We start from the raw sequence: 26,982 nt of genomic DNA on the forward strand, positions 1-26,982 counted from the left end.
TGAAAGTTTTTAGACTCTAAACTGGCTACTGGATTGTTCGTCCTAAACCTCCTACCTAGAAACAAGTATTAGTGTAGAATGGATAGAATATCAACATCTTGTCTCATTGGCTTTATAATAAGTTGTTAAAAGTCCTTATATAAAGTTATTTCCTTCCCCCCACACCCCAAGGAATCCACATTTTAATTTAACAGATATTTTCCTAGTTTTTTCCCCTGTATAAGTTGAATTCTCCTCTTCTAATTATGAAGGAAAAAATTGAATTTTCATAGATGAACCATAATAGTTCTTTATTTGCTAAATTTGAGGCTCCTTTTGACCTTAAAGGCTAAGGCTAGTGGTCCTTCTCTGTTCTTTTACTATTCTTGACTTTGCTCACAAGCCAGTGTGGTATTTTATGTTTAAATGAAATGTACTAAAAAACTTGCTATTGAACATAAATACAACTAGACATGCTTAGTGTAAATACTTACATTTAAATGAATTAATTTCATTATATAAGGTATCATAACTTTTCCTCATCACTCTCTGAGTCCCCATCAGAATTATTGGTCCATTGTCATTCACTTTTCCTCTTATCTGGTAATAGTGTGTATTCCATTCTTCTAGAGATGGCTTGGCTTCTTGGGTGGAAGACTGGACTTGAAGTCAGCATGATCTGGATTAAAAATCTTTCCTCTGATATTTGCTAGCCGTGTGACCAGGGGCAAATCACTTACCCTCTCTGAGCCTTACCTTCCTCATCTTCATCTCTACAGTAGAAGTGATATGGCCTGGAATAGTTACTTTAGAAGGTTGTTAGGAAGATCAAATGAGATAGCGTACACAAAACTCTTTACAAAACTTTAAACTACCATCTGTATATTTGTTGTAATTGTTCTGGTTGAACTTTTTGTCATCATCACTATCATTATTGTTTCTTTGCATTATTTCATAAAAGTCTTTCTGGATTTCTTTATGTTCCAAAGAGCTATTTCTTACACATTGAGGTCTCCACCTGCTCCCTGTGAGTCCCTCTCCCTTCTTCTCCCATTATTTCTGTTGTAGTCGAATAGTGTTGCCATAACTCTCTTCAGAGTGCCTGAATTCTTGTTCATTAAAATGCTTCCATCTGAAGGATTCTCTTGCTCCCATTCTTCAGGCACCGAAGAGTTTTTTGACCCAACTGCAGATGCCTCTTGCATGAATACATTCACAAAGCGAGACCATGTCTTTGCTAAACTGAATTTGCAGCTACAGCGTGGGACAGTGACTTTATTACATCAGGACAAAGGGGCTCCTCCAGGGAACGAGAGTGCTTTCATGCGGCTTGAATTTTCAGGTAGGGGAGAGACATTCACCCGTTGACTTTCATCTCCCTAGGCATTGTACACTTATCTGCTTCTTAAATATTTGATCAGCTAGATGACTTGGCATCAAAGCCATCATCTTATTATTCTTATTATTTCTTTTTATTCTTCATTTCAGCCCCAAAGTGGCCACTTGCCCAAGTTCAGCAAGAGTTTGTGAAGGCTGAATAATAATCTGTGCCAAATTGTTTAATTATATTCCCTGCGTTAGCCTTTGCAGGGAAGGAAGAACTGGGTTGACATGAACTTTTTGTGAACTAGAAAACTGGGCTTCTTTGCCAATCTTTACATAGTAATTATGTTAAGGGAGTGAGAGTGCAGAGAACATGATGTGGTATCAAGAAATTGGGCTGACATCTTGCCTCTGTCACTTAATTGTCTGTGTGATCATGGGCAGGTGACCTTTGTTATGTAGGCTACTTCCTCTGTAAAATGAAGAGAAAGGCTGAATTAAGTTCTGAGAGCTCTTCTAACACCAAACTATGTTTTAGACTGTAAGGTCTTTGAGAACAGAAGCTGCTTTTTTTTTGCCTCTTTTTGTATCCCTGGGACTTAGCACAATGCCTAGAAAATAGTGAGTGCTTAACAGATGTTTATTATATGAATGAATAGTGTAGGTATGCATTCTGCTTAGGTAATGCACGTGAAATTTTAAGACATGTCTCTGATGAATCTGGCTTTACAGAATTGTAGCATTACAAAATCTCAGAGTTGGAAGGGATCTCAGGGGCCATCTAGTCCTGCTTGTCACTGACTGAGGTTCTCTCCGTGGTCTCAACAAGTGGTCATTGGACCTTCACCAGAAGACCACTTATTGAGCAGAGTCCACTGCCTTCCAAAGCCCTAGTAATGGGCTCTTACTGTGTGGTCTGATGGCAGGTGCCCAGCTATACTTGAGAAGACTCCTAAGTGAAGAGCTTTCTTTATCCTGACCCCTCAAGTCAGTCAGCTGTTGAGAATGAGAGGACTTGTGATCTGCCTTGGCAGAATTTAAAACTTGAAAGTATGAGTGATATGTTCAATTTGACGGGGCAAAATACCAGCTTTCGCCTTTGTCTTTTCCAGATGTGAAACTCTTAGCAGAATCCCTGCCTCGGAGGAATTCTTCTTTACTTTTGGTTCGGTTGGGTGGATTATTTCTCCAAGACCTGGTGACTGAAGGAACGATGTTTCCCCTTCTTGTCTTCCCTAACCCTGTATGTACTACAGTATAGTTTGACGTGTGCCCATTATCCCTTCAAGGGTGTTGCTCATTATCCCTTCAAATCCCTAAGACAAGTGAAAATTTTTTTAAGCAGGTGATAATGAGTGGTAATTTTATTCACTCCACCATCTGGCCACCTCTCAGGGATAGATGAATTGACTTAAATTCATTTGTCACAATTTTGGTGATGGTACTTGTTGCAAGATGAATGTTTGTATCCTTTCCCTTCTTGTCCTGAAGTCGCCCTATATGATAGAGTAGGGTACATTTTCTGACTTGGAGAGGAATTGTGTGAGCGCACCCATCCTGCTACATTTGGAAGCTCATGTCTAAATTTCTTTCTTCCTGACTCCAGTTCGTAGGCAGTCTGTCTGCTGCTTTCTGGGTATACTTTCTAAACCTAACAGGAAAACATATCTTTCCAAATCAGGGGAGAAATAGAAATATCTCAAGTGACCTTTGGCCCTATCCAGCCAAATGTTATTAACTTTGCCAGAGTTAAGTTAGTAGCTACTGCCCTGGTCAGGGCTACTTTGTTCTAAACTTGGAAGAATGCATTCCCCTTTCATGTTTAATTCAGTCAGCTGTGAAATGATGGCAGTATGTAGAGCAGGCTGCTGCAGAAGGGCTATATAAGAAGTAGCGTGTACAGCCTCTGATTTAGCAGGAACTCGAGTTCAATATAAACCCATGAAATAAGAAGAAAATAATATAAAGTAGTTTTTCTCTAAGTGCAGCATGGATATGACCTCTGATTTTTTTTTTTATATTTAGCATACATTTGAGTTGCATTAAAGGCATGTACTTCCTTACGAAGTTGAAGAAAAATATATATTGTTCCTAGCTTGTTTACCTCCTATGTATTCTGTGTTGTAAAACAGCAAAAAGAAGTTGGCAGTGTCTCCCAGTCTCTTGGTCTCCAAACAACATCTTCAGACAGAAGTGATCAGTGTCCTGGTAAGTTTTCACATGTTTTTGAAATTGCAATTTCTTGTATCAGATATGCTTTTTATATCAGATTAAATATTGTATGTTTCCTTATTGGACTAGCTTAGAGATTAGAAAAGTAGAAAAATGTATTCAATTTCGAAGGGTGTTACTTTGGTGATGCAAAATGATCTCAGCCCAACTATTCTTGTTGTGGTTTGTTATTGTGGCCATTTGGCAAGTCCTTCACCTAGGAATCAATAAAAGTGCCTTATTTTCCTCACTTGTAATAATGATGAAGACTATACCAATTTTGTTTTTGGTGCTACCATTTAGAATTAGTCAGTAGAAATCATTGTAAAGTCCTTTGCCAATACAGTGTTGTCATCATACCAAATAGCTGAAGAGATAATTTAGTACATTTCATCTCATTTACAGATTTCCCCCAGACATGAGCTCTGTGTTATTTTGAGTAAAGGAAGAATATCGTTTTGCCATCTTTCCTTCTTAGTAATTGTGCTTTCTCTTTAAGCTCCTGATCCCGATGCTCCAGTTTTCGAGATGCTCTATGAGAAGAATCCAGTACACAGCCACTTTGAGAGGCGACTGAATGTCAGCACCAGGCCTTTGAATATTGTTTACAATCCCCAGGCCATTAAGAAAGTAGCAGACTTTTTCTACAAGGGAAAGGTTCATACCTCAGGTTAACTTTTTTGGTTTTCTTGTTTTATGTTAATATTTTTTTTTAGTTTTCTAATTATCCAGGTCATTTTCAGAAGCTTTAACAGTATTCTTTCCTTAGCAGTAGTAGAAAAATCAGTGCAGTAAATAATTAGGGTTTCCCTTAGTTCTTAAATTATGGTAAGAATCCTCGTGTTGCCACTTTTTTGGAGAAAATACAAGATCCTAAAGTATTATTTTCTCCCCTTTTGTCAACTTCTCATTAACATTCATTTCCTCAGAGCCCATATTTTATTTTGGTGATGAACCTATTTGACCTCCGTTGATTTAAGGCCTTAATGGAAAGGTTCAAGGAATTAGGCCTAGAGGACAAGAACAATGTCTGATGTTGCTTCCTTTGAGCTCCACTGAGAGCTGAATAACTGAATAATATGTATGAAAGTTGATAGTGACTAATAATAATGGAATAATTGCCATTCACTATTCCCAACTTATTTGATGAAGTTCTCCTAGACAGTTTTTGTCTTATTTTTGAAGCACTCCATGAAAAAAGAAAATTTAGCTAAAATATGACTATTTTTTTCAGCCCTAGACCAGATACATAATATGGGAGGTATTTCCTCTGCCACTAAATTTTGATGTTTTAGTCATTTAGAATATAGTGACTTAGGTCCCGTGTAATGTGGTTGAAGAAACTGAGGACCTTTTGATTTGCTATCTCATTTGTTAGAGATGACTTCAGGGAATATTGCTGTAGAGAACTCTCATTGTTGATGCCCTTTCCTGAGTTTGGCTCTCCTTAGGGTGGTAGCAATTTCAGGAAGAGACTTCTACCAGCTCTTCTGCCCATCTGGCCAGGCAAAGGTCCATTTGGTTTCTTGTCTAATTTCAATCTTCCAGGTTTTGGCTATCAGTCAGAACTTGAGTTGAGAGTTGCTGAAGCTGCCCGAAGACAGTATAACAAACTGAAAATGCAGACGAAGGCAGAAATCCGACAAACTATTGACCGTTTGCTAGTGGGTGATTTCATTGTGAGTGGTCATACTTAAATGCTTTTGATTTGTTTGATTGTTGCAAAGTGCTTTAGCAACTGGTTCCAGTGTGGAGTTAGATGTAAAAATTAGACATGTGATCTCTTAAGGCATGCTGTTTGATGGCTCAGGGACCTCTAGAGCTGACACCTAGCTTCAGTAGGCCATGGCAGACAAGGGTCTGGGGCCACCATAAGCAGGCATTGATTTGTAGAAATGAACACAGTGGAGCCGTGTTTGACCCCAGTGATGGGGTCAAATGGCATAGGCCTTAGCCTCTGGCTCCGTATGGCTGTGGAGAAAACATTTCAGATCTGATCTTTATTCAGGTTAGGAAGATCCTGTTGTACTGGCTTTGGACATGTATTTGTTCAGTAGCTACTTATTAAGTACTCACGATGTACAAATGACTATGCTCAGTACTGGCAAATAGAAAACATTATTAAGACAGGGTCCTTAGTTTCATGGAGCCAAATAACTGAGAAAAAAAATATCCTTTTCTACTTTGTTGGAATGGAGTCAACTCCTTTCAACAAATATTTATTAAGCAAGCACCTACTGCATTTGTGGCACTGTGCTCACTGCCAGGGATACAGACACAGCAATGTCTGTCCTAATGGGAGGAGTACAACACATATGCAGATAAGCATATATAAAATGTATTTAAGAATAATTTAAAGTCATTTCAAAAGGAATAGCACATTAATAGCTGGGGAATCAGGAAAGGCCTTGTGTAGGAGATGGCATGTGGCATTCAGGCTGTGTATCGAAGAAAGCTGGGCATCTGTGAGGCCAAAGGGAGGAGAGAGGTCACAGATCTGGGCCAGAGTGAGAAGGAAACCTGCCTGCAGGGCTAGTGGGCAGTGGACTAAGAAAAGAGGCATTTCAGAGGGAAATAGCTGCCGTGAGGCTCAGACCCAAGCAGAATTGTGGGGCCTCAGTCTTCTCCCCTCACCTGCAGAGGAATCACCAGGGCAGAGATCCCAAACCCCAGGGGAGCCAGGGGTCCTGTCTGTATGACCAGGCAGAGCTTCAACTCCAGTGTTCAATTGATTCCCCATTTCAAGAGTTATAGTAAGAAATGCTTACTGGTCATTTGACATATTTTCACAGGAGGAGAGCAAACGTTGGACAGTTCGGCTGGATATTTCTGCCCCTCAGGTGATATTCCCTGATGATTTCAAATTTAAGAATCCTGTATTAGTTGTCGTGGACTTGGGCAGGATATTGCTCACCAATACTCAAGGTATGGTTAGCACTAAAGGAAATAGGGTAAACCCATTCTTAGAGTGATCTGCTATTTTCTCCTAATAAGATTTTGATATTTTGTGTGATTAGTGTTTTTAAGTTGTTTTATTAGAGAGCTAGAGATTTTACTTAGAGTTTGTTTCATAAAGAGACTCTAGAAAGGTAGATCTTGTAACTATAAGTAGATTTAAAAGGTACTATTTTCATTAGTACGTCTGATACTCTTTTCATTATTAGTATATTTAAAATTCTTTGTAATGAATCACAAAATTTAAAAATGGGAAGAGACCTCAACTTTTATCTAGTTTAACCCCTTCATGAAAGGTATCTCCTTTACAATATTCTTTTAAAAAAAATTTTTTTTCTGTTTGGTTACATTTGAAATCCAAGCTGTTTCCCCTTTCTTTTTCTCTCTGAACCCTGTACTAGAGAAGGCCAACATTTGACCCAGATATGTATGTGAAACTACAATCCATAGTTCCTTCTGTCAGCTCTTTCTCTTGAGGTAGAGAGTGTCTTCCTTCATAGTCCTTTGTAGTTGATCTGAATCTTCATGTATCTCAGAATAGCTTAGTCATTCACAATTACTCTTTGAACAGTATTGCTCTTACCGTATACAACGTTCTCTTGGTTCTGCTCGTTTCATTCTGCACTTTTTCATTCAAATCTTTCTACATTTTCCTAAAATCAGGTTGTAACATTCTTGATAAGTGGTCATCCAGCCAGCCAGCCAGACTATTCCACTTTTAGACAGTTTAAATTGTTATAAAGGTTTTCCTGGAATCAGACTTAAAATTGGCTGCTTTGCACCTTTCACCTATTGTTCCCTGTTCTGCCCTTGTCCCCATAGCAGCCCGTGGATACTTGAAGACAGTTATCATGTGGCACCTCCCCCTCTCCCTCCCAAGTCTTTTTCAACCATCCCCTAGCCTAGTTGTCCACTGGACAGTCTTTAATCAGAATCCTTTTTAAAATGGGACATCTCGACCTGAACGCAGATATCTAGATGAGGCCTGATGAAGGCAAGTAAAGTTGGCCTGTCCTTCCCCATTCCTGAAAGCTCTGCCCCATGCAACTCAAGATCACAGTGACTTTTGATGGTCGTATCACACTATTCATTCGTAGTGTGCTGTGCAGGCTGCTAAAAAGCCTAGATCTTTTTTTAGAACTGCTGTCTGTCCATGCTTTCCCTATTTATGCTTGTGGAAATGACTTTTTTAATACCCATGTTTAAGCCTTTACATTTTTCCCCATTGAATTCTTGCTTGATTCAGTCCGGGGCTCTAGCCTGTCAAAATGAAGCCTGACCTGGTCATCCAGTGTGTTAGCTCTTTCTTCTAGCTCAGCGCCACTTGCAAATTGGGTTAGCATACTATCTATGCCTTTATCTAAGTCATTCATAAAAATGTTCAGTAGCACAAAACCAAGCACAGCTCCCTGGAACTGGACACCTCCTGACTTTTGGATATTGAACCAGTTCTGAATCCTTCAAATTGTTTTATTGTATAATCACTATCTCCATTTTCTTCTCTAGAACAGTGGGTGATACTTTAGGAAAAGCTGTCTTTTCAGCAGTCCCCTGGACTACGAATTTAGTAACTTTGCCAGGAAAAAAAAAGAGGTTAATTTGGCATGCTCTGTTCTTGATGAAGTCAGGCTAATTCTTTGTAATCACTGATTTCCTCTTGAAATGCAAACCAGCCATCTTTTTAATGATCTGTTTTAGAATTTTCCCAGGAATCAACAGCAACTCACTAGCGTATGGTTTGCAGACTGTTCACTGCCATTTTTTGAAAATTGGGAGCACATTTGCCGTTCTCTAGTCTCATGGTACCTTCTCATTGTCTCATGATCTTTCCAATATTAGTTTCAATGACTCAGCAGTTTCACCTTCCAATTCCTTCAGGACCTGTGAATATAGTTCATTTGGGCTGGGGAACTTGTATTACCAGTGTTCTCTTATTATCTCTGCTCATTTTGGGTACTGACTCTGAGTTATTAATTTTCATAGAATCTGAACAGCTCTGCCTAGTCATTTTTGTGAATTATCATTGTCCTGTCCACCCCTAGACCGTCTTTGATCTCATCTCTCCTTTCTTCCAGTGTAGCTTAAAATATAAACCAACGCTTCTTGCCTTGCCAGCCTGGGCTCACTCTGGACTTTAGTTTTCCTGACCCTCTCCTCACAGGACTGTGCCACACTCTAGTGTGTCGTTCGTTGTCGCCTAGCCTCCCTGCCGTCTTTTGTACATTTGTGTTGTTGTTCATCTTTGTTCTCAGAGGACCAATGACATCGTGAGGATGATGTCTTGATTGGCACATGAACTGAATTTGAGTGAGGTGGAGCTTTACAAGGTTGTCAGCTTTGCTTTCTTCTTGAGTCATTGGAGTCCAGTGGTAAGACAAGGGTCAGGATGACTGATGATGGCAGGATGCAGATACGTTTGTTTTAAAATCTGTGTTGATCAATTAGCTCCTGTCACTGGAATTATTTTCCTATATGTCTTCAGAATTTTATTCCAGAGTGTATCTTGGGCTGACTTCTTCCCCTGAAGAATTTTATTCCATGGGAGCCCATTTACTAATCTGCTTTCCTAAAATCTACAACTTTCCAGCTCTGATGTGTTGATGTGAAGGCTGAAAGTAATATGACATTTTGAACCAAGTTTATCAGACTTATTTAGCAAAATCATCAATAAAATCTGGAGTAAATTACAACTAACTATTCTATAAGCTAAATATTTTAATTTATCAGGCATTAAAAATGATTTAGATGATACAGGAAGTAATTAACTAATCATATATAGCATGGGTTTTATTTTTGTTTCTGAATCTATGACTATGTCATGACTATGCAGATTATGTAGAGGAAGAACTGTTTAAAAATAAATTCTCTTTTTAATTTATTTCTGAACTTAGTGAATATCTACAAAAACATTTAAATATACAATAAAATTTTTAAAAAATGTACGTTATAGTTATAATTTGTTCAAACAATTTCTACCTTAATTTTAGTAAAATGATAACAAAATCTTCCTGTTTGCTTTTGTATCTCTTTGTAATCTCTTTTACTTCTGCTTTGTTAGTATTTTTATAGTCATATCCAATGTGCATATCATTGCTCTAATTCTGTTTTCTTCACTTGGCATAATTTCATATGTTTTTCTGTATTTCTCTGTACTCTTTGTGCTTTGTTATTTCTTTTGGTGCAGTAATGTTCCTTTATGATCAAGTTTCACAATGTGTTCAGCTTTTCCTCAGTTAATAGAGACAATTTTTGAAAGGAATTGTATAGTTCTTGAGTCTTCTTTAAAGTCATGTTGAAGGAAAGAAGGCCACTGTTTATCAAAATGAAGAAGAAGAGTTTATGTTGGTTTTTCTGCTTTCTATCTACAGATGATTTTAAGAAGAAAAGTACAGAAAGTTCCTCTTCTGACATGAATGAGCTTAGTGATGATGAATATAAGACACCTCTTGCCACCCCTCCTAACACCCCACCCCTTCAAACAAACAGTAGGAATGGAGTGAAAACCCCACCATTTCCTGCAGTTGAATTCAGTGAAGAGCAACTTCAAGCCCATTTAATGAGCACAAAGATGTATGAGAGATATTCCTTGTCATTTATGGACCTTCAGATCATGGTTGGACGAGTGAAAGACAATTGGAAGCATGTTCAGGACATTGATGTGGGACCAACCCACGTGGTAGAAAAATTCAATGTACACTTACAGTTAGAACGCCGATTGATATATACATCAGATCCCAGATACCCGGGGGCAGTGCTCTCAGGTAATTTACCAGATTTGAAAATCCACATCAATGAGGATAAGATATCTGCCTTGAAGAATTGCTTTGCCCTCTTGACCACTTCAGAAGTGAAACCTTCTGATGTACTGATCAAGGAGAAGATTTTTCATGAAGAGGAACAACGAGGGAGCTTACAAGACTCAGTAATGAATTTAACTCAGAGCGTTGTGGTTTTGGAACAGCACACAAGGGAGGTTCTAGTGGAATCACAGCTCCTTTTAGCTGAATTTAAAGTTAATTGTATGCAGCTTGGTGTTGAGAGCAATGGTCGTTATATTTCTGTGCTCAAAGTATTTGGTACTAATGCTCATTTTGTGAAGAGACCTTATGATGCTGAGGTGTCACTCACTGTCCATGGCTTACTTCTGGTGGACACTATGCAGACTTATGGTGCTGATTTTGATCTCTTAATGGCTTCACACAAGAACTTGAGTTTTGACATTCCAACAGGGAGCCTCCGGGATAGTAGGGCCCAGTCACCTGTCTCTGGACCTGATGCAGTCACGCTGAGTGATCGATGTATTACAGCCACTAATATTTCAGTTAACAATATAATCACCAAAGATCAGGAGTCGCTCATTAAGTTAGAATACCAGTTTGTTAGTTCAGAATGTCCCTCAATGAATTTAGACAGCACTCTCCAGGTGATATCATTACAAGTAAATAATTTAGATATCATCTTGAATCCAGAAACAATTGTAGAGCTGATTGGCTTTCTTCAAAAATCCTTTCCTAAGGAAAAAGATGATTCGAGCCCTCAGCCTTTAATGATGGATTTTGAAAGAAATTTTGGGGAACAAGAAACATATCAGTCTACTTACGAGCAAAACACAGAGGTTGCAGTGGATATTCATAGACTCAATTTGCTGCTCCTTCGGACAGTGGGAATGACAAATGGGGAAAAATACGGCAGAAAGATTGCAACTGCAAGTATAGGTGGAACCAAAGTTAATGTCTCCATGGGTAACACAGTTGATGTGAATGGTTCTCTTGGTTGCTTACAGCTCATGGACTTGACCCAAGATAATATCAAGAACCAGTATGTTGTCAGCATTGGAAATTCTGTAGACTATGAAAACCTTGTTAGTGATATTGGCTACTTTGAATCTGTCTTTGTTAAAATGGAAGATGCAGCCCTCACAGAAGCATTGAGTTTCACATTTATTGAGAAGTCTAAACAGGAGTGTTCGCTTAACCTCAAGATGGCATCCCTGCATTATAATCACTCTGCTAAATTTCTAAAGGAATTAACACTGTCCATGGATGAACTTGAAGAGAATTTCCAAAGCATGCTGAAAAGTGCAGCCTCCAAAGTCACCACAGTTTTGGCCACCAAAACTGCAGAGTACAGTGAGATGGTCTCTCTCTTTGAAACACCTCGAAAGCTTCGGGATCCTTTTATCTTTGAGGAAAATGAAGTCTATGGTGCTGACCCATCCACAGCTGTCAGTGACACTGTGAAGCTTATTTTAAATGTCAACATAGAATCACCAGTTGTCTCAATCCCTCGAAAGCCTGGAAGTCCTGAGCTCTTGGTAGGACATTTAGGACAGATCTTCATCCAGAATTTTGTGGCAGGTGAAGATGAATCAAGAAGTGATCGGCTTCAGGTAGTAATCAAAGACATTAAACTGTACTCTTTGAACTGCACTCAGTTGGCAGGCAGGAAAGGTTCTGGATCTGAAGTAAGCCAGTCTCTCCACCCTCCTTCTGGTCCTGCGAGTGTTAATAGCCAGGAGGAAGCTCATTTCACCCGACATGATTTCTTTGAATCTCTGCATAGAGGTCAAGGTGAGTTGCGTGGCTCCTTGGAATTCAGGATCCCAACCCCAGGTCATTTAGTAGTTTGCTTTTAAAAGCCAATTTTCCTAGAAGAATTTGTTAACATACCACAGATAATGAATTTTTATTTTAGAGAAAAGATAATTAGAATTCCCCTCACTTCAAGTCATATTCACCAAAAAAGATGTGTTTTAAATGGCAAACCATAACATCTTAGAGGTCATATACTCAGATTTCACTCCTGAAGTAGGAATACTTTCTGCAAAATGCATGAATGAAAGTAGCCCGGCTTCTGCTTGGACATCCTAGGGAAAGGAGCACACTATGAGGTGAGTTAACACTATCTATCAAGGTGATTTTATGAATGATTATTTAGAGAGACATCTCAATGAGCAATTCTTTAGAAGTACTGAATGTAGAAAGATCTGATTTTACTCTGGCGCCATCTACTCCTCTTGATTACATATTCCTGTCCACATAGACTAGATTGATTGACAGTAAGATGTGGAATTGCACTGTAACTGGCTGGTCATTCTTGTTAACTTTATAAGGCTGCTAGTACAAGTCATCTGGTATAGGATCTCATTTTGAATCCAATCAGAGACCAAATGATTTGAGATATATCTATATAAATGCATGCACACAACACAGAGACACAGACACACACACACGCACACACACATATATATATATATATATATATATATATACACATATGTATATAGATCAAATATATATATATATGGAGAGAGACAGAGAGAGAGAGGGAGAAAGAATTCAAATAAACCTTAGATTATGACAGTTGGATTTTTTTGTTGTTTTAAATAAATTTTTATGGATAGCTTTTTTTTTAATCATTAAATTTTTTTTTTACTTTTCTGTTTTAGATAAATTTTTGTCGATAGCTTTTTTTCCATCACCAGATTTTTTCCCCCTAGTATCTCTCTTTTCCTCTCCCAGAGAACCATTTTATAGAACAAATAGTATTTGTAAAGAAAAGGAAGAAGGGAAAAAAATCTGGAAAACCAGTGAGTCCATGGGAAAAGTCTGAAAATGTATTCAAAGCACCATGTTTGGTGCATTTTTTTCTGACCTTTGTTTGTCCTCAGTCTTAGGTGTTAAATTTTCATTTAAAAAGCCAGTATATGAATTTATTGCTGTAGATTATTGTCATGTGAATAGAAGCTTGTAATAAAATTACTAATAATAACATCATTATAGGGAAATATTAACATTTATTTAGCAGCCTAGTTTTTTAAGTGCTTTTATATGCTCATTAGTCAAGTACAAATCATAAGAACATAAATTAATAGCCTAATAGGATTTATAAATAGAAGGGATCTCAGAGATCATCTGGTCCAAACCCTTTATTTTATAGATGAGAAAACGAAGGCTCAGAGAGATTAATTGCCATCATGATATGCTTTGAAGCAAAGTATTGTAAAGCAGCTCAACTGGAGGTGGGTGGGATCTTGAAAAGTTACGGATGCTGACACTGAATGAGTGTAATGTCCACCACGTGATGTACATGGTCTTATACGCAGTTGGAATTTAATACTTGTAAACTGAATTGAATTGATACCACCAAAGTGCTCATCCTCATGCCAACTGGCTTTGGTCTTTTACTGTTTCTAGATACTAGTCGTGGGATGTACACTACAGACTGTTTTTCACTATAATCTCCATGTTGTTCTTTTTCTGAACAACCCTCAGTTCCAGGCTAAACTGCTCCATTAGCCAAATTAAACTCATGGATGCAACATTTAGTCATTAGTAATACTGAGTAGGATAAGGTGTACATTGTTGCTTTAAATATATGCTATTCTTTGAACTTAGTTATTTTTCCCCTCTTGTCAGCTTTCCACATTCTGAACAATACCACTATCCAGTTTAAACTTGAAAAGATCCCTATAGAGAGAGAATGTGAACTGACCTTCACTCAATGCCCAGATGATGTGGGAACCTCAAGTATTATGAAGATTGAAGGAAAATTTGTCAATCCTGTTCAGGTAAAAACTTTTTCATTTCCAAAATGTTTGTTTTGTGATTTTAAATGACTACTAGTAGTAAAATCCCACTGTCATGACTATCAGGACAAATTTCTAGTTTTAAGTAGTAATGATGTAACAGCAAGGACCCTGCCATACACAAGAGGGCCTGCTGTACAGGTTCTTAGATCTGCTTTTCTGAAAGGAAAGCAACTTTTGAGGAGTCAATAATCTACTTTAATCAAGCATATATATCATTCGCTTAGTTCAGGGGAATAAGTCAGCACCCTGAACTTCAGAGAAAATACAAACAGAAATTACAAGCAGAAATTACAAACAGAAAGACCTACTCTCTGACCATATACAATACACGCGTTGTTACCAGAGAGAGAAGCACGAACATCTGGGTTTTCAAAGCTGTGGGGCCCCTTAGTGACTCCCCAGAGTTTCCTCTGGTACACTAACCTTCTTCCAAAAAATAAGCCCCAAAGTAAAACCTCATCTCAGAGTATATGTACACTTTTTAGAGCTGGAGGGCATGACCCTCATGACCCAGTACCTTATTAGAAATTAACAAAAGGTATTTGAGACCAATGAATGGGCAGTGAAGATCTTCAACTTTCCTGTACCCACCATTAACCTTGCATTAACATTACAAATGTATAACACTAAGATTCTGCTGTCAATCAGTAACAATATATTAAATGTCTACTCTGTATCATGTGCCAGTGGATGCAAAATGATTCAAAAGAGAGCCCCTGCCCTTAACAAGCTTTCAATCTAATGGAGAAGAAAACATGCAAACAAATATATACAAACAAACTCTATATAGGATAAATAGGAAATATTTAACAAGGTAAGTATTGGATTAAGAGGGGTTAGGGAAGGCTTCCTGTAGAAGATGAGGTTTCAGTTGGGACTTAAAGGAAGCCAGGAAGGTCAGCAGTTTTTTAATTATTTACTAATTATACTGTATAGGGCAGCTACATGGTACAGTGCATAGAACACTGGGCTGGAGTCAAGAAGACCTGAGGTCAGATCTGGCCTCAGACACTTACTAGCTGTTTTACCTGAGGCAAGTCATTTAACCCTCTTTGCCTTAGTTTCTTTATCAGTAAAATGCGCTGGAGAAGGAAAGGGCAAACCACTCCAATATTTTCGCCAAGAAAACCCCACATGGGATCATGAAGAGTTGGACATGACTAAAACAACTGAGCAACAACAATTATCCTATGTATAGCTTGTTTTGTATATATTAGTTTGCATGTTGTCTCCCACATTAGATTGTGAGCTCCTTGATGGCAGGGACTGTCTTTTGCTTCTTTTTGTATCCCACACACTTAGCACCATGCCTAGCACATAGGAGGTGCTTAATAAATGTTTATTGATTGAGAGACTGATCAACAATGTTAAAGGCTGCAGAGAGATCAAAGATAATGGTGATTGAGAGAAGGCCATTAGAATTTGATAACTCATTAGTAACTTTGGAGAGAACACTTGTGGTGGAATGATAAGATTGGAAGCCAGATTGCAAGAGTTAAGAAAAGAGTAAGAGGAGAGAAGAAAACTGAAGAGATATAAGATGATATGTAGCAGAGATGGAAGGATTGAAGTTTTTTGATGACAGGGGAAACATGGAAATGTTAGTAGGCAGTAGGAAATGAGTCAGTAGACAGGAAAAGATTAAAAATAAACGATAAGAGTGGAGAAGACAGGAGACAGTCTGTTGGAGAAGGGATGGAATGAGATTGCTTGAACAATAGAGGGGTTAACCTTGGTAAAGAGTAAGGCCACTGAGATCAGGGTGAAGGAGGAGATAGTGGCAGAAGGCATCTGAGTGAGAAAGATGGGAGAGGAGTTGGTTCATGGCAAATGGCCTCAGTTTTTTTTTTCTGTAAAACATGAGACAATATTCATTTTGAGTTTTTGTGGTACGTAGTATAAGATGTTGGTCTGGATCTAATTTTTGCTTGATAGCTTTCCATTTTTCCCAATAATTCTTTTCAAGTAGGAAATTTTTCTTTGGTAATTTATGTTATAGGGTTTATTGTATATTGTATTATTGAGTTTAATTATTTTTAATTCTTCATTGTCTAGTTGATTACATTAATCTACTTTTTTCTGTTCCTCTCTTAAAGTATAATTGGGAGAGACATAACTTTTAAACAAGAAATACTATAAGAAATCTCACAGAAATGTTCACATCAGTTTAAATGTGGGAGAAACTGAGTAACTGTCTATCTCTTCAAATGCAGGTGGTGTTGGCAAAACATGTATATGAGCAAGTTCTACAAACATTGGACAACCTAGTCTACAATGAAGACTTGAATAAATTTCCATCTAATTCTACCTCATCGCCTAGCCCTAATTCTCCTCTTCCTTCCCTCAGTACTGGTGGTGAGCCCTGTATTGAACGGAAAGAGAATGGATTGTTTAGCCATTCTAGCTTTTCCAGTACTTCTCAGAAGTCATTGTCCACGAGGGAAGTAAAATCATTCACACAAATCCAAGCCAACTTTTGTATTTCAGAGCTTCAGGTTCAGCTGAGTGGAGATTTGACCTTAGGAGCCCAAGGTCTTGTGAGCTTGAAGTTTCAGGATTTTGATGTTGAATTTAGTAAAGACCATCCCCAGACTTTGTCCATTCAGATTGCTTTGCGTTCTCTGCTGATGGAAGACCTTTTAGAGAAGAATCCAGACTCAAAATATAAGAACCTAATGGTGTCTCGAGGAGCTCCCAAACCGTCTAGCTTAGTGCACAAGGAATATCTTTCCCAGTCTTGCCCCTTGGTATCCAATGTGGAATATCCTGATATGCCCCGATCTCTACCTTCCCACATGGAAGAAGCTCCAAATGTCTTTCAGTTGTACCAAAGGCCCACCTGCACGTCGCGGAAAAGACAAAAGGAAGACAAAGATTACACTCTGACCCCGCCTCCTTCTCCTGTGGATGAACCTAAGGTCTTTTGTGGAAAGAGTAAATTTGATGACTCTTTGGTCCACATCAATATATTCCTTGTGGACAAGAAGCACCCTGAGTTTTCTTCTTGCTATAATCGAATCAACAGGAGTGTTGATGTTGATTTTAACTGCCTTGATGTGCTGATCACTCTGCAGACTTGGGTGGTAATATTAGATTTTTTTGGAATTGGTTCCACGGCAGACAATCATGCAATGAAGACAGAGCCTGCCGATGTCCAGCAAACAGTAAAGTCAGAGTCCAGCGCTGTGCTAGAGGCTGATGTTCAAGATCCCGTTAATACCAAGCTGGATCTCAAGGTACATGGGCTTCCCCTGGCTCTGTCAGGTTCTGAGGAGCAGAAGAGAAGAGGGAGTGACAAGGGCCCTTCTCCATCTTCATTTGAAGTTAGGAGTGTTTTACATTTAAAGTTTCATGCTGTGGTCCATGTTGCTATTGAGCTTGGGTCTCTCTTCCTTGGAGACCTTTAAGTGAAGGACAGACTTTGTGCAGTGTTACAATTGTAACTTGGTCTGGAGCCAGAGGGATGGACAGCACTGCTCTGAGCCCCCAGATTCTGTGCCACTTCATTATTACTGGACTATTGGTTTTGAATGCTCAGTCTGCTCATTTTTAGATCAGTTGGTCAGCAAGTGTTAAGTACTAACCATCTGCAGTCACTCTACTGGGCACTGTAGGGGGACACAAATACAGAGAAGAGAACAATCCTTTCTGGCAAGGAGCTGATGATGTAACGGGGCAGAAAAGTACACATAAACATATACTGAGTAACTATGAAGTTAATGAATACTTATTAATTCAAAGTGATGAAATACAAGACAGATCAGGAGGGAGGAAAGGAGAGAGCCAATGTTTGGGGGAATCAGTTAAGACTTCATGCAGAAGATGGCCCTTGAACCGCATTTTAAAGGAAGACAGGGACTCTGTAAGATGGAGATAAGGAGGGAAGACATTCCACAATAGTAGTATTATTATTTTTAACACTTTGATACTCATAAAAAGATTTTTATTTATTTTTTAAGGATTTAATGTTTCATTTTGTTTTTACATCAGAAATGTTTCCATATAAACACTCCTCTTCCACACTCCTCACAGTATTCCATTGTGTCTAAGACAAAACAGTTAAGCCAAATGACATGGTAGCTTTGTCTGATGTATCTAACATTCTGCACTCATAATTTCCTACTTCAGCAAAAGGAAGGAAACTTAGCATAATTTCCAAAAAAAAACACCTGAAAAAGTAAAATTGTGAATCTTAACATTTTAGAGCTGGAAGTGCACTTAAATGGTCATCTAACCTAACCTTTGTTGATCCCTTGGATAATTGCTTGAGGCAGCTGGGTGGCTTAGTAGATAGAGTTGGACTTGGAATCAGGAAAACTTGAGTTTGAATTCTGCCTCAAACATTTACTGCTGTGGACAAATTATATAACCTCTCTGTTTGTTTCCTCATCTGTAAAATGGAGATGAGAACACACTTACCTCGCAGGATTATTACAGGATCAAATGAGTGAATATAAGTAAAGCACTTTGCAAACACTGTGATTATCATTGTAAATGAGTTTTCACTTCCATCTTATTCTTTGCTATTTTTTCCTGTCTTTCCTCCCTCCCCTTCTTTGTTATTATAAAGAAGGAGGTGGTGAGAGAAAAATGTATTTAACACTAGTGGTCCCTAATTGAAGCCATCTGTTTCTGATCTTGAGCTGGCTGCCTTCTTCTCCTTGCACTGCCTCTTGATCAAAGTTTTTTAATCCCCTCTTCATGATCCATCCTTCTAAATTGGAGTTAGGTTTTCTTACGATTAATCCCTTACCCTTCCTCTTGCGGGGAAGGGGTGGGCTTATTTCTCTGTTGAGTTTAATGCATTTCTACAGCAACTGTTTGTCTGTGTGTGTGTGTGTGTGTGTGTGTGTGTGTGTGTATACATACATGTGTGCATGCACACCTATTCAGCTCTCCTCTGTCCAATCTAGTTGAAAGTGAGGTTCATGTGATATATATTCCCTCTCCTGCTTTCTGTCTTGTGTATCCCCATTGTGAATTTCCTGTTCTCTCCCTTTTCTTTTCTTAAGATCCTCAAAACACACCATTTCCCCCCTTGTCTTATTTAACCCCCTCTTTGCCCTTGAGACCTTTCACTTCTGAAGACACATTTGTTCTTGCTGCTCTAAAACTGTAAGCATTGCACTCTTCTCCTGTTCCTTCCAAATACAAAATGCTATTTATATTTTTTAGTTTACTTGACTTTTTTGTATGTATTTCAAAGGTTTCACTTAACTCTGGTCTTTTCCTTGGAGATTTTTGCAAGTCCTTTTTTCTATTAAAGGCCCCATCTTTTTCCTCATACTCACTTTTATAGTGTTATTCTTGTTTGCTTTTTAAAAAATTTTAAAATTAAATTAAATTTTTAAAAATTTATTCGATTGTAAACTTTTTTTTTGCCTTTTTGAATATTCCAAGAATTTCTCTTCTTTATGGTGGTAGCTAACAAGTCTTATGTGAACCAGGCTATATTTACTTGGTGCTTGAATTCTTTCTATTTGTAAAATTTTCTTCTTTGACCTGGAACCTCTGGATTTTGATCATGAGATTTCTGGGAGTTTCTCTTTCGGAGGTGACTGGCAGAGTGTTTTTGTTTTTACTTTTCTCTCTGGTTCTACAAGATTTGGACAGTTTTTGTTTAAGACTTTTGTATGATAACCAGATTATTTTTTTAAGTCACATTTTTCAGATTTACCTCTTGTGGCTCTATCCCTATCTCTATCTAGTCCATGTCATTTCTTCTTTTGGTTTGGTATTTTCTTCTGCTTATTTATCTCTAGCTTTAGCAAGCCTTCCTCCTTCCCATACTCTTAGACGTTATGTTATGGTGGTGAAGACTAGTTCCTGCTCTTTGCAGAACTCTCTGGGTTTTGGTTCATTCTTTTTGTGTCAAAGAGAAGTTCTTCTTGGTCATTTCTCTGTCATCTTTTCTTTACGTAGCTCCAAACTTGGAATTTGGCTCTCTCTTTCAGTGACACAGACAGGGTCCCATATGATATTGTCATTTGCTCTTTTAGCAGACTTCCTCCTTGACCTTTGTTGGCTTCCCAGGTGCTGCCCTGGCCCTTTCTCTTGTGACTCAGGTATGGGCCACCACTCTGCTGTGCAGAATGCTAGTCTGGCCCTGTCTCCTGCTGTGGCTTGGGTGTTGGCAGCCTAGAGGCTGTGTTGCATGGGTGCTGGTCTTGTTCTTCCTCTTGCCATGTTTAGATGTGGGCCTCTCTGGTCTGGTCTGATTTCCAACTGGGGATGCCTTTTGCCTACCTTGGCTTGTCTTCCCTCAACCCTGCCTGAGGTTTCTGCCAGTCTTGTTGTTCAGCTCTGGAATAGATGGTGGAGTTTATGTCCATTTCTCTTTAATATTCTTTACCATTGTTCCTTTTGCCACATTTTTAGAGCATTTCTGAATTGTTTGTCAGGGTTCTACGCTCCTCTAGATCCTTTCACATTGACATCTGACTAGAAGCCCCTAACTACTTTTTTGATATGAAGGGTAATTGTCGCTAGCAACGATTGAGCTACCATATCTAAAATGATACTATGCATATAAATCCTTTGTAAATTTTTAAGTAGCATGTAAATGTCAGTTGTTGCTAAATGAGGATCCAAAGTCATTTCTGTGAGCAGCAGGGTAGAATTGTTGAAGTACATCTCTATCTCTCTAACTCTTATCAGCTCCATCTCTTATCCCTACCCCCACCCCATTGTTTGTGTACGTGTGTATGTCTCTCGTTCTCTATGTGTGTGTGTATATATATCTATTCTGTCTTCTCTCTGTCATCTTTTTTCACTTTTCATTAGCTGGCATTTCTTTTAGAAGTAGGAGGGAAAAGTATATATTTCATTTGAGTGCTTTTGTAACACTCTAGGCCTCTGGCCTTTTAGGTTAAAAAGATACATGCGGTTTCTGAAGTTATCACAGTTGATGGTATTTGTTGGCTTATTTGCTCCTTTGACCTTGTACTATTTGTACTCATAGCAGCGTGTTTCTTTACTTCCTTGGACTTTGCAATTGAGTATTTAACTTGACTTCATATATTCTACACATAATTATTTCTAGAAGAGAACAGCCCATCTAGGTTGGGCAAGAGGCTTGGGAGCAAACATTTCTGGTCAGTTTTGGTATTTTTAGACTATGTGTTATTCTTTTTTCTTTATTAGGGGAGGTAGATTCTAAATGAGTGCTGAGATTTTTTTCTAACACTTATGTTTTAATAAAGATCCTTCCATTTTGGATAGACCATCTATGGCATGGTTATGCCACTTAGTGAATCAGTGCTCCCTCCTTTCTCCAACATCTGGTCCAAATTTTTCCTCTCTTCTTCCTCTCCCTGTCTAAACTTCCCTTATCTTTTTCTATATTCTTTCATCTGCTCTCTTCTGCTTTTCTCTTCTCTCTCATCCCTTTTCATCTTTCATTTCTTTCTTTGCCTCCGTTTTGTCCCTTCCTCAATCAACATAGTGCAGTAGCATCACTGGTGAACTTCTACGGCAAAAGAGACCCCTGCTTCAACAAATTCTGAATACGTTGTCATTGTCCCTTTGGAGGATTTTTCATGTTACTTTGAAAATAGCCATTACTTTTAAAGCTAACTTTTTGGCATGTAGTCAGAACATTGGTTTTTTGTTTTGTTTTCATTTATAATTGAAGAAAAAAAAGACCCAGTGCTCTGGGAGGCTTAGGAAAAGGTTTCTGTAGGTGTTGCTTGATCTGAAAAAATGGAGGATTGTATGATGTGGAAAGAAGAAGGAAGTGTGTTTTAGGCATGGAGATCACCAGTGTAAAGGCTCATAGGTGGAAGATGAAGTTCTGTGTGTGAGGAACCGACTGTAGAAGGCAGAAAGGGAGTATTGTATAATGAGCTTAGAAAGGTGGTTGCAGCCAGGTTGGGAAGGGCTTTACTGCTGCAAAGAAGAGTGTCTATTCAATCCTAGAAGCAGAAGGGAGTCATGAGATTTTATTGAATAGAGCAGTGACATTATCAGATCTGCATGTAAGGAAAATCACTTTGGCAACTGTTTGGAAGATGGGTTGGAATGGAGGGGTTCTTGAAGCAGGGAGAAAAATTAGGAGGCCTTGCAAAGGTCCAGACAAGAGGTAATGAGGGCCTGAACTAAGGTGGAGGTTTTGTGGGTAGTGAGAAATTAAGAATGTTGCAAACACAGATGGTAGATGATCCAGGGTTAGAGTTTGGTGAGGTAAAAGTGGCAATAGGATAGCAGGATGAGGGATTTAAGAGTAGAGGAGAACAGTGTTGAATATTTAACTCTAGAGTTAAAATAGAGAAAGGAGGAAAGTGAAGTCAGATCTTGGCTGATGGCATGGGAGAAGACTGAGGTGTATAGGGGCTGGAGATCTTAGTGAAAGTAAAGAATAGGTTTAGGAGGGGTAAGGCATACAGAGAGATGGAATGCTAGGAGATCATCTTTTAGAGGAATATTATAAATCACGTCAATAGCCACATGTGGCCTCTCAGTCCTCAAATGTAGACATTTGACTAAATCCAAATTTCACAAAACAAATCCCCTTAATAAAAGGATTTGTTCTATGAAGTTTGGATTCAGTCCAAGGCTTGTCATTAAGGAACTAGAGGGCCACAGGTGACCTTAATCGCAGGTTCCCCACTCCTGGTGTGAGGTATAACCTAGATGTGGAATCACTGGAGTCTGACTCTTGGGCTTAATGTATTTTTGTTCATTCTCTACATATCTTGGTGATCAGAACCTTTATCAGAGATATTTGATGCAAATATTTTTTCCCCAGTTTATCACTTTCCTTTTTATCCTAGTTGCTTTGCTTTTTCTTCTTGCAAAAGTCTTTGAGTTTCATTTGCTTATTGAATCTTTGGGTAAGATGTAGCATAGTAGTAGTAGGAATGAAAAGTACTTATTCAATTCCTTGCTTCCCATTTCCACCACTAGATCAGGATTTGGAAAAAATGAAGTGCTATTAATTAACACCATTAGAAATTATAATTTTCAGAGTTACTTTCTTTTTTCTCTAAAAGATATTTTTTCATCTTTCATTTTCATTCATATAAATAATTACCTTGCTTTCTCTTTTGCTTTTCTAGGTTCATTCACTTTCTCTTGTGCTAAATAAGACTACCAGTGAGCTGGCCAAAGCAAATGTGTCCAAGCTAGTGGCTCACCTGGAAATGATTGGTAAGCACATTTTTGGGTGAACCTTTCATAAAATGGTGAAGGCTTTAGCATTCTAATCATAAATCTAGTTAACAATATAGGGTGATAGGTGGACTGATGACTTAGATTGATTATGGTTATAGGCCTAGCCATAATCCATTGGGATAGGGCATTCAGGTAGGTAAATAATGCATACTCACCAGTGGCATTTTCTGCATTGGAATATTTTCTTCTTTGTGTAAAAGTTTTATCAACTATTTATTGAGTTTTCACTGAGTAAATGCACTGGAGGTTTAGAGTGTGAAGTAGACACAATTCTTTTCCTTGTGGATTAGATAATAATGGGGAAGATAAGAGGTATTATAGTAGCAAAGGAAAGGATGTCCTAGAAATTAAGCTTGAGGGTTAAGGAGAAGATTCCTAGAGAAGTTGGGTATTCTGACAAGTAGGACATAATTCAGGGAACAGAAAGGAGGCTGCCTATTGTGGGCAGTGGCTTTCCTTTCTTTAACCTAAGAGTTCCCTGCTGAGTCTTATGCAGAAACTGGTGCCACACCCTGGTGTAGACATTGGCTCTGCCACAATTGGATGGATGTGATTTCCACTGAGTCTTTCATATGGACGCTTAGATTTCTGTTGAATAGAACTGGTGAATCTCCAGGGCTTGGGGCTTATAGGACTGGAATAGAGTGTTCGTTGGGAACATGGTCAGAAATGTCTCTGTGTGGTGGGTCACTGTCTCATTTCGGGCTCCAGATGCTATCTAGCTTACCTGCTGGAGAATTCCCTCTACAACCAACAAATGGTCATCCAGCCTTTGTTTAAGGTCCTATTGGTTGAGAGGCAGCTCACTAACTCCGTCAGTCAGTCAGCAAACACTTAGTAAGTACTTGCCAGGTGCTGGATACTGTGCCAAGAGATGGGAATAAAAGAATGTGAAAAACAGTTTCTGACCCCAAGCAGCTCGCGTTCTGAAGGGGTGATTATGTGATAATCATAACAGTAAGAACAGCCGCAATGCCAGCAGCAGCCACTGGCGTTTATAGAATGCTTCGAGATTGGCAAAGTGCTTTACAGATACCTTGTTTTATCCTCACAACAACCTGGGAAGTAGGTGCTCTTATTATTCCCATTTTTACAGATGAAGAAACTGAGCCAAACAGAGATTAAGTGACTTGCCAAGGGTCACACAGCTGTCTGAGGCAGAATTTGAACTCAGGTCTTTCTGACTCCAGGTCTAGTGTTTTGTGCTACCTGGCTGCCTTATGTAAATAACATTATATAGCTAGTTAATTATGAGATATATAATAAAGTGTAGATAGTTATTAATCTCAGTGAGGAGGACACTAGAGACTGGGGAAGGACCCTGCAGAGTCCTTTACTTAAGTTATGCAGGAAAGCAGGGAGACTTTGAGATGGGGCTAATGAGGGAGAGCATCCAAGTATGGGAAGCAGACAGCCAGTGCACAGGCCCACCAGCAGGAAGTGTCACATCTGAGATCAACTTGTTGTAGAGGTGTAGAAGGATATAGTGTTTGTAAGGCAGGCTGACATCTGACTCCCTCTGCCCCATGTTCCTCCCTCTCAGACTGCAAGCAGAACATGCCCGGCCCCTTTTTCAGTCAGTAGGAAAGCACTTAAGTGCTTTCTAGGCTCTAAGCATTGTGTTCAGCCTTGGAGATAACAGCAACAGGAAAAACCAGGCCAAGCACCTTTAAGACAACTGTCATGTCTCTTCTTAGTCTTCTGTTCTCCAGGCTAACCATGCCAGGTGCTTCCAACCAATCCTCCAGTGGAAAGTTCTTGAGACCTTTTACCATTCTGGCTTTTCTCCTCTCATTTAATGTGGTGCCCATAATTGTACACAATACTCCAAAATTGTCTGATAATGGCAGAGTATGTTGGGGCCATCACTATTCTTGTTCTGACCACACTGATTTTCAATTTTTTTCATGCTTTTGTGTAAAAGATGAAGAGATATGGACTAGATAATTATATAGTTAAGTGAATCAAAAACTAGTTGGATCCAGTAAGTGCTTATTAATGTTTTTTCCATGAGGAAGGGAATGATACAGTGGAAAGAGTCCTTGCTCTGTGCTCAGAACCTCTGGGTTCACATTCTGCTTTGGGCTCTTCTTATCTCCTGACCTTGGGTAGGTCCCTTATCCTGCCTTAACTTTAGTTTTCTCATTTTCAAATGAAATGATTTAGAACTGATGGCTACCTCTAGGTATCTGACAAAGTTGCCTTTGATGGGGTGCCCTGGGGATCTGAGGTTGACCCTGTGCTACTTAACGTAAAAGCACTGGTGGCCTACTTGTCAGATTTGCAGACAACATTTGAATGATTAGCTAACACTTTTTCTATATTCTTGTTTAGTCATTTCAGTACAACTCTCCTTAACCCCATTTAGGGTTTTCTTGACTAGGATATTGGAGTGGTTTTCCACTTCCTTCTCCAGCTCATTTTGCAGATGAAGAAACCAAGGCAAACAGGGTTAAGTGACTTGCCCAGGGTCACACAGCTAGTAAGTGTCTGAGGTGAGATTTGAACTGAGGTCTTGTTTCCAAGCCCAGCCCTTTTATCCGTTGTGGCATCCAACTGCCTTAGCTAACACTTTAGGCAGGACTCAAAAACATGATGGGCTTGGAATGACTCTACTAACATGAAATTTAGTAGGCATACATATAGTCTCAAACAAAATTCAGCTTCATAAATATATAATGGGAAATATTGTCAAGTCATTTTATCTGATACAGATATGAGGTTTTTAGTGGATTGCAAGGTTAATGAGGTTTCAGTGTGGTATAGCAGTCAAAAAAGCTAAGGTGATCTTAAGACTGTAAGAGAAGTCTATTGTTTAGGATCAAGGTGTGATAATTTTGCTATGCTCTGCCTGATCAGCCTGTGTCTGAAGTAATGTATTGTAGGAAGGACACTGATTAGCTGGAAAGCATCCCAAGGAGGGCATGGTTAGAAGCCTTAGTTCTTCTATATGCATCTCAATTAGAGGAACTGGGGATATTTAGTCTGGAGGAAATGAGATACCGGGAGAGCATGATAGTTATCATGAAGTACTTGGAAGCTAGTCCTGTGGGAGAGAGATTAGACATGATCCACTTGGCTCCAAGAGAACATAGAACAATTGGTGGAAAGTGCAAAGAAGTAAGTTTTTAGACCCATACAACAAGAAACTTCCAAACAAGAAAATGGTCACCTTAGGTAGTGGTGGGTGCCACCTCCTTGGGGATTTTTAAGCAAAGGTTGCATGAATGCTTCTGGAATATACTTAGAGAAGATTCTTGTTCTTATGGGTGGGATTTAATGGCTACTGAGGTTCTTTCCAGACTAAAATCTAGCCTAAAGTAATACAGTCTTAAATTGCATGAGTGTTTTTAGCTATCACCTCATTGGACTCTCAGTCCCCTGTAACTTGGCAAGTTGTCAGTGTCCTAAGGCAGTTTAAGTCTCTCATTTACTTTGGGTTTTACTGTTCACCAAATGCTTTCTTCATTATAACCCTGTGAAACATATAAATACTCACCAGTAATTTATTCTTTTTTTCTTATAACCCATCCTTAGAGGGAGATCTTACTTTACAAGGAAGTATTGGGAGCTTGTCTTTAAGTGACCTGACTTCTCATGGAGAGTTCTACAGAGAACGGTTCACTACAAGTGGAGAAGAGGCTCTTATCTTCCAGATATTCAAGTAAAATGCTTGAATCTTTTCTCATTTTGCACTTTTCCTGTAATTGTGTATTGACTCAAATCGTTCCTTGAGCTAAAAAATTTAAAGA

The 26,982-nt window shown here is 38.8% G+C and overlaps 1 protein-coding gene across 6 annotated transcripts in view; it reads left to right on the plus strand.

Annotated features, from left to right (window-relative positions):
• Positions 1-26,982, plus strand: part of VPS13D (vacuolar protein sorting 13 homolog D) — a 335,894-nt gene that overhangs the window by 25,211 nt on the left and 283,701 nt on the right. For 5 of the 6 annotated variants that reach the window (XR_011967006.1, XM_072608911.1, XM_072608914.1 and 2 more), the window contains exons 13-23: positions 1,142-1,321; positions 2,415-2,545; positions 3,435-3,510; positions 4,013-4,183; positions 5,062-5,192; positions 6,306-6,438; positions 9,837-12,038; positions 13,887-14,038; positions 16,273-17,295; positions 23,116-23,206; positions 26,768-26,894. Coding sequence is in view for 5 of the 6 variants with exons in the window: in XM_072608911.1 (XP_072465012.1) it covers positions 1,142-1,321; positions 2,415-2,545; positions 3,435-3,510; positions 4,013-4,183; positions 5,062-5,192; positions 6,306-6,438; positions 9,837-12,038; positions 13,887-14,038; positions 16,273-17,295; positions 23,116-23,206; positions 26,768-26,894 (4,417 nt within the window). In the remaining variant the exon portion in view is untranslated. Of the gene's footprint in view, positions 1-1,141; positions 1,322-2,414; positions 2,546-3,434; positions 3,511-4,012; positions 4,184-5,061; positions 5,193-6,305; positions 6,439-9,836; positions 12,039-13,886; positions 14,039-16,272; positions 17,296-23,115; positions 23,207-26,767; positions 26,895-26,982 lie in introns of those variants that run through there. The other variant, XM_072608915.1, reaches the window with a different exon arrangement.

Source organism: Notamacropus eugenii, chromosome 5 (assembly GCF_028372415.1).
Source record: "Notamacropus eugenii isolate mMacEug1 chromosome 5, mMacEug1.pri_v2, whole genome shotgun sequence".
NCBI classification, from domain to species: domain Eukaryota; kingdom Metazoa; phylum Chordata; class Mammalia; order Diprotodontia; family Macropodidae; genus Notamacropus; species Notamacropus eugenii.